Source organism: Tachypleus tridentatus, chromosome 7 (genome assembly GCF_004210375.1).
Source record: "Tachypleus tridentatus isolate NWPU-2018 chromosome 7, ASM421037v1, whole genome shotgun sequence".
Lineage (NCBI taxonomy): Eukaryota > Metazoa > Arthropoda > Merostomata > Xiphosura > Limulidae > Tachypleus > Tachypleus tridentatus.
This window is the reverse complement of record NC_134831.1, coordinates 91,127,180-91,135,724: the sequence shown is the minus strand read 5'-3', so window position 1 is coordinate 91,135,724 and position 8,545 is coordinate 91,127,180. Positions and strand designations below refer to the sequence as shown.

General features: G+C 34.5%; 1 protein-coding gene across 1 annotated transcript in view; it reads right to left on the bottom strand.

Moving 5' to 3' along the window:
- Positions 1–2,135: 2,135 nt before the first annotated feature.
- Positions 2,136–8,545, bottom strand: part of LOC143256180 (protein spaetzle-like) — a 39,479-nt gene continuing 33,069 nt past the window's right edge. Inside the window, exons 3-4 of the mRNA XM_076513049.1 lie at positions 6,676–6,909; positions 2,136–2,792 (exon numbers count right to left, since the gene is read on the bottom strand). Of these exons, the coding sequence (XP_076369164.1) occupies positions 2,561–2,792; positions 6,676–6,909 (466 nt within the window). The 3' untranslated portion in view covers positions 2,136–2,560. The remainder of the gene's footprint in view (positions 2,793–6,675; positions 6,910–8,545) is intronic.

The window sequence follows — 8,545 nt, the reverse complement described above, 5'->3', positions numbered from 1 at the left end:
TATTACTGTTAGTTGACAGACAGTCTACTTACATAACATATTAGTGTTAGTTGATAGACAGTCTACTTACATAACATATTAGTGTTAGTTGATAGACAGTTTACTTACATAACATATTAGTGTTAGTTGATAGACAGTTTACATACATAACATATTACTGTTAGTTGACAGACAGTTTACTTACATAACATATTAGTGTTAGTTGATAGACAGTTTACATACATAACATATTAGTGTTAGTTGATAGACAGTTTACATACATAACATATTAGTGTTAGTTGACAGACAGTTTACTTACATAACATATTAGTGTTAGTTGATAGACAGTCTACTTACATAACATATTAGTGTTAGTTGACAGACAGTCTACTTACATAACATATTAGTGTTAGTTGATAGACAGTCTACTTACATAACATATTAGTGTTAGTTGATAGACAGTTTGCTTACATAACATATTAGTGTTAGTTGATAGACAGTTTACTTACATAACATATTAGTGTTAGTTGATAGACGGTTTACTTACATAACATATTAGTGTTAGTTGACAGACAGTCTACTTACATAACATATTAGTGTTAGTTGATAGACAGTTTACTTACATAACATATTAGTGTTAGTTGATAGACAGTCTACTTACATAACATATTAGTCTTAGTTGATAAACAGTTTACTTACATAACATATTAGTGTTAGTTGATAGAAGTCTACTTACATAACATATACTCTTCAAAACAAGAAACGCAAAAGGGATATTTTTGTTATTTTAAAGAGAAATATATGTAATAACATTACAAGCTCAGAGTATGTGATGTTACACGTGTTAAGGCACTGATTGTCAGACCAAAATGACAATAAAAGTTGTGCACTTTGAAAACGGAGGAAAACATCGGATTTTTCGCCAAAACGCATGCGTGTCCAATAAATTTGTTTGAGAGATCTGCATGTTCTGCAAGTGTAACATGTACGAAATCCCTATAAAAGTGACGGGTTCTCGGTTTCCATAGCTCAGTGTTAAGCCACCGACACGCAATACAGTTACGCCAAGACTGACTGAAACACAACGCAACAACGCCATTGGTCGGTTGGAAGCAGGCGAATCTCGATCAGATGTTGCCAGAGCTGTGAATGTTCACTCAAGCACCATCACAAGGCTATCGAATCGTCACCAACAACATGGATCAACTCGTGACCGTCCTCGATCTGGCAGACCTCGTGTGCAGGATGTTGACAGATTTGGTGGTGGCAGCGTCATGATGTGGGCTGCCATCTCCTACAATGCCAGAACAGACCTTTTACACATTCGAGGGAATCTTACGGCTCAAGATACGTCGACGAGATTCTTAGGCCCCATGTGCAACCCATCATGGTAAACGTCAACGACGTTTTTCAACATGACAACGCCCGTCTTCACACAGCCCGACTCACCACTGTCTTCTTGAGACACCACCACATCAACGTTCTTCCCTGGCCCTCCAGATCACCAGATTTAAACCCCATCGGACATCTTTGGGACGAGTTGGACCGACGTTTGCGACGGTGACAACTACAACCGCAGACTCTACCTCAGCTTGCAGCAGCTTTGCAGGCTGAGTGGACAGCCATTCCACAGGATGTGATTCGTCATCTCATCGCTTCCATGGGCAGGAGATGCCAAGCAGTTATTGATGCTCACGGGGGCATACTCGTTATTGACGTTGAGTGACGTTAAACTTCACCTAGTGAGCGTGGACTTCGCCTTTGCAGACTTTGGATGTTCAGCAGTGAATGTGCAAAGTTTCACACATGTCATACAGAACTACCCGGAATAAACTTGTTAACAATTTGTCTCATATTTTGCCGTTTGCGTTTCGTTTTTTGAAGAGTATATATTGTGACTCCAACAATAAACTGTCATCTATAAGAACCGTGAACATATATTTAACTTGTTCAAAGTGTTGATCCAGTTACGATCTTATAACTCTTATAACTCTTCTGTGAAATTGTGTCATGACGTCTATTCTTCATGTATTAATAACACAACAACTATCTTACTATCAATGATACATTTGCTTCCCTAACCTAACAACTTAACGAGCATTCGTTGATACGCTTGCAAATAAAATATTTAAATAATATTTCAAAACGTACAACGATTTAGAACCCATAATCTTTATTTTGCATTCTATGCTAATAATTTCTTGAACAATGTTTTCTTTATGTCGACACAAAAGGCAGAATTTTCAAGGAATCATTTAACATTCAATTTTCTCTTAGTTTTTAGTCCAATTTAATAAAAATATTATAATACATCCGAGAAATGGAATAACTTTGCCGAAGTCCATTCAGCATTTCTCTGTTTCAAAGTTGTTGAAAGATAACACAAGATGGTTTCCTTAATGTTCATCAGATACAATTGGAGTGTTAGAAAATACACGTGAGAAGTCACTATTGTAATATCTCTTTCAACAAATGTAAGGAAGACATCACAGACTGGTGCAGTATCAGACAGCTGTGACGACATTCGGAAAAATAATGACACACTTCATTCATCCGGCAAAATAAAATAAAATCACACATTTCATTCATCTGGTACAACTGAAGGGGTCCGAGTAACTGGCAATTTCCGAAATCCTGGAGCTGTTGTTACGTAGCATATGCAACAAGATGGAAAACGAAAATCTTCTTTATATGGTTTCTCGGAAATAGGTTTTATAGCTAAAAGGCTTTTGAAGGCGAAACGTTGTCGACAAACGCTTTGAAAACCTGAGGGAAGATTTCCTTGGATGTGATTACAGGGCTTCCCTTCATCACTGAAAAACAAAAGAATTTAGCAGTGACAATGTTAGATATCAACTGTACCAGTAGGAGAAACAAACTTTAGTCAAAATAAAACATTTAGGTTTGACAATGTTGGATATCAACTGTACCAGTAGGAGAAAGAAACTTTAGTCAGAATAAAACATTTAGATTTGACAAAATTGAATATCATCTGTACCAGTAGGAGAAAGAAACTTTAGTCAGAATAAAACATTTAGGTTTGACAATGTTGGATATCTACTGTACCAGTAGAAGAAAAAAACTTTAGTCAGAATAAAACATTTAGATTTGACAAAATTGAATATCATCTGTACCAGTAGGAGAAAGAAACTTTAGTCAGAATAAAACATTTAGGTTTGACAATGTTGGATATCTACTGTACCAGTAGAAGAAAGAAACTTTAGTCAGAATAAAACATTTAGGTTTGACAATGTTGGATATCAACTGTACCAGTAGGAGAAAGAAACTTTAGTCAGAATAAAACATTTAGGTTTGACAATGTTGGATATCTACTGTACCAGTAGAAGAAAGAAACTTTAGTCAGAATAAAACATTTAGGTTTGACAATGTTAGATATCAACCGTACCAGTAGGAGAAAGAAACTTTAGTCAGAATAAAACATTTAGGTTTGACAATGTTAGATATCTACTGTACCAGTAGAAGAAAGAAACTTTAGTCAGAATAAAACATTTAGGTTTGACAATGTTAGATATCTACTGTACCAGTAAAAGAAAGAAACTTTAGTCAAAATAAAACATTTAGGTTTGACAATGTTGGATATCAACTGCACCAGTAGGAGAAAGAAACTTTAGTCAAAATAAAACATTTAGGTTTGACAATGTTGGATATCAACTGTACCAGTAGGAGAAAGAAACTTTAGTCAAAATAAAACATTTAGGTGTGACAATGTTGGATATCAACTGTACCAGTAGGAGAAAGAAACTTTATTTAAAGTAAAACATTTAGATTTGACAATGTTGTATATCAACTGTACCAGTAGGAGAAAGAAACTTTAGTCAGAATAAAACATTTAGGTTTGACAATGTTAGATATCTACTGTACCAGTAGAAGAAAGAAACTTTAATCAGAATAAAACATTTAGGTTTGACAATGTTAGATATCTACTGTACCAGTAAAAGAAAGAAACTTTAGTCAGAATAAAACATTTAGATTTGACAAAATTGAATATCATCTGTACCAGTAGGAGAAAGAAACTTTAGTCAGAATAAAACATTTAGGTTTGACAATGTTAGAAATCTACTGTACCAGTAAAAGAAAGAAACTTTAGTCAGAATAAAACATTTAGGTTTGACAATGTTGGATATCTACTGTACCAGTAAAAGAAAGAAACTTTAGTCAGAATAAAACATTTAGGTTTGACAATGTTGGATATCTACTGTACCAGTAGGAGAAACAAACTTTAGTCAAAATAAAACATTTAGGTTTGACAATGTTGGATATCAACTGCACCAGTAGGAGAAAGAAACTTTAGTCAAAATAAAACATTTAGGTGTGACAATGTTGGATATCAACTGTACCAGTAGGAGAAAGAAACTTTATTTAAAGTAAAACATTTAGATTTGACAATGTTGTATATCAACTGTACCAGTAGGAGAAAGAAACTTTATTTAAAGCAAAACATTTAGATTTGACAATGTTGTATATCAACTGTACCAGTAGGAGAAAGAAACTTTATTTAAAGCAAAACATTTAGATTTGACAATGTTGTATATCAACTGTACCAGTAGGAGAAAGAAACTTTATTTAAAGTAAAACATTTAGATTTGACAATGTTGTATATCAACTGTACCAGTAGAAGAAAGAAACTTTATTTAAAGTAAAACATTTAGATTTGACAATGTTGTATATCAACTGTACCAGTAGGAGAAAGAAACTTTAGTCAAAATAAAACATTTAGGTTTGACAATGTTGGATATCAACCGTACCAGTAGGAGAAAGAAACTTTATTAAAAAAAAACATTTATATTTGACAATGTTGGATATCAACCGTACCAGCTGGAGAAAGAAACTTTATTTTAAAAAAACATTCAGATTTGACAATGTTGGATATCAACCGTACCAGCTGGAGAAAGAAACTTTGGTGAAAATAAAACAATTAGGTTTGACAAAATTGGATATCAACTTTACAAGTAGGTGAAGAACAAACTTTAGTCAAAATAAAACACTCATATTGGAAAATGTTGGACATCTACTGAACCAGTTGGTAAAGGACATACTTTAATTTAACTGAAACACTTGATATGTATTTGTGTTGATTCTATTTTGTTACATCCAAATCTATACTGCACTCTACTTTGATACATCTAAATCTCTACCACACACTATTTTGATACATCCGAATCTGTAACACACTCTACTTTGACACATCCAAATATAATTACCACACTCTGCTTTGGTACATCCGAATCTCTTCCACACTGTAATTTTACATATGCAAGTCAATACTAGACTCTACTCTGATACATCGAGATCTCTACTACTTTTTAATTTTATATATCCGAATCTGTGACACACTCTACTTCGATATATCCGAATCTGTGACACACTCTACTTCGATATATCCGAATCTGTGACACACTCTACTTCGATACCTCCAAATCAGTAACACACTCTACTTTGACACATCCAAATATAATTACCACACTCTGCTTTGATACATCCAAATATAATTACCACACTCTACTTTGATACATCCAAACCTGTAACACACTCTACTCTGATACATCCAAACCTGTAACACACTCTACTCTGATACATCCAAACCTGTAACACACTCTACTCTGATACATCCAAACCTGTAACACACTCTACTCTGATACATCCAAACCTGTAACACACTCTACTTTGATACATCCAAACCTGTAACACACTCTACTTTGATACATCCAAACCTGTAACACACTCTACTTTGATACATCCAAACCTGTAACACACTCTACTCTGATGCATCCAAACCTGTAACACACTCTACTTTGATGCATCCAAACCTGTAAACACACTCTACTTTGATACATCCAAACCTGTAACACACTCTACTTTGATACATCCAAACCTGTAACACATTCTACTTTGATACATCCAAACCTGTAACACACTCTACTTTGATGCATCCAAACCTGTAACACACTCTACTCTGATGCATCCAAACCTGTAACACACTCTACTTTGATGCATCCAAACCTGTAACACACTCTACTTTGATACATCCAAACCTGTAACACACTCTACTTTGATACATCCAAACCTGTAACACACTCTACTTTGATACATCCAAACCTGTAACACACTCTACTTTGATACATCCAAACCTGTAACACACTCTACTTTGATACATCCAAACCTGTAACACACTCTACTTTGATACATCCAAACCTGTAACACACTCTACTTTGATACATCCAAACCTGTAACACACTCTACTCTGATACATCCAAATCTATATCGTACTTCAATTTTATATATCGAAATTTATACAAGATTTTAATTTACTACGTCCAAATTCCAATCAAATTCTGTTGATTTTTTTTTCTCCGAAATCTGTATCATCTTCCGTTTTGCTTCTCCAAAATATCTGTTCTACGTTTGGTTTAATACTGTCATAGACATATTATAAATTATATTTATTAGATAAATGTAGGTAAGTAATACAAGTAAGTTAACAGTAACTGTTAGTAAATATGCTTTCATAGATAGGATACACGTAGTTTTGCACTGAAAGAATATGTACATATCATCTAGCTCGAGCGAGAAAAACCCCGAGCCTTTTTAGTGTTATCAATTTTATCGAGTATTTATAATATACTGTTTTAACTCCAATAGTAAATACAAGTTTTCAGTTGACACCTTTAACCTTACCGACATATTTCAGCTGTCACCAACTGTTCGTAACGAATGTTGTTCACGACGTAAACCCAGTCCTCTGAAAGCGTTTTCCCCGCTTTTGGTTTGAACGTTTTAGTTTCAGCCGAGCAGATTGCTTCCTCTGTCAAATCTTCTGTAGTAAGCGGAGTTTTTCCTTTTATTCCCACAGAGAAGACTATATCCAAGGCGTCCCCAGACAGTTTACTTAGCGCTTCCATTATTTCGTTTCTGTAACGAGTTCCATAATGAACTTAGTTCCAAGTAGATTTTAATTAAATTCACTTATACTTGTTAAGCTCAGTGATGTTTTGTACCCTAAATTAAAACTATATCACAGCCTCACCATGTCCTGCCTTTGTGCACCTGCACAATAACTATGCAGTGTAGTTTGCACTATAAAAGGTTTAGTTGTAAAGTTGTAATGTCTAATGCACACCCATCTACCCTGCACGCTTTATTTACAACTTCTTTATGATCTGAGTATCTCTTGTCAGTAAAGGCTGTTTGTTACGTTATGTAAGGCTGTCTTAGTATAACGTACTCACTCATCACCTTATAGACCACAACAATAATAAACGGTAATAATATGATAATTGATTTATAAGAGGTGGTCATTTCGAATTATGTAAGAGTCTAAACAGTATATGTTTTTATATTCACATTTGTTATATTTGCTGTTGAATTTATAAATTTTAAAAACGAATAATATACAGTTAGAGTTTTCAAGGCCAGTTTTAAGTAGAAGACTAACCACTGGGTTTGAGAGTAAAGCTGGATCTCGCTAGTTCTTCTCGACTTAAATTTACAAACTAAATAACATAAGGAAAAATAAAATAAAACCTGAAAATGCATATTAGGCCTAAACTCAGGCTTAACAAATTATTATCTTAACTTGTTATAAATAACGATATGTTACAACGACATCAATTAATTCTTTCACACATTTCATTAAGCCTGATGGGCAGGGTCGTGGGTTCGAATCCCCGTCACCGAACATTCTTGTCCTTTCACCCGTAAGATATGATGTGATGTTCAATCTTGCCGTTTGTTAGTAAAAAGTAACCCAAGAGTTGGCAGTGGGTGGTGCTGAATAGCAGTCTTTCTTCTTGCCCATCACTTCAAAATTAGAGACGGCCATCGCAGATAATCCTCGAGGAATAACCTTAGGAATTCAGAAACAATCAATAGTTTCACCACTTAACACTAGAGCGAGGCAAGTCAGAATTATTACGAATGATGAATTTCTGACCATCAGTTTGCACGTGACTGTCGGCTGCCAGCGTAATTAATCACTCTTTACTACAATTGTGAGTGACAACATACAAGAACCTATAACTACGATAAGTTATAGGACAATAAGTGCAAACTTCTCACTTGTTCTCAGACAGAATTTAATAGACAATCAATTTCTTTACCATATTACCAGGGACATAACAAAGACAGATCACACAGTTCAAACCATGAAATTCAAAATATTCCAAATTGATTAAATACCTCTGCTAAACTCAGGGCTGTGCGAAGGAAGTTCAACTTGACTGCTACTGATGAGGGAAAGGATGGAAGCACATTAAACACACATATTCACATAAATATATGTGTCATATCATCACACGAATTTCCATAATATGCATCGAAATAAACAGCAAACAAAATAGTCGAGTGTGACCCTTCTTATCACGTTCTCTCCCACCCCTGTTGAAATGCATTCAAAAGCCTATTTGTTGGAAAAGACGAAGCAAAGCATTCGAAACTAAACAGCACTTGTATTTTTTATATTTTTGTAAAATAAAACTAAAATAAATTCTTGTAAAACGTTCTTTCAGTGTTTCTAGTTTCATCACTATAACAATATACGTCTTATTGT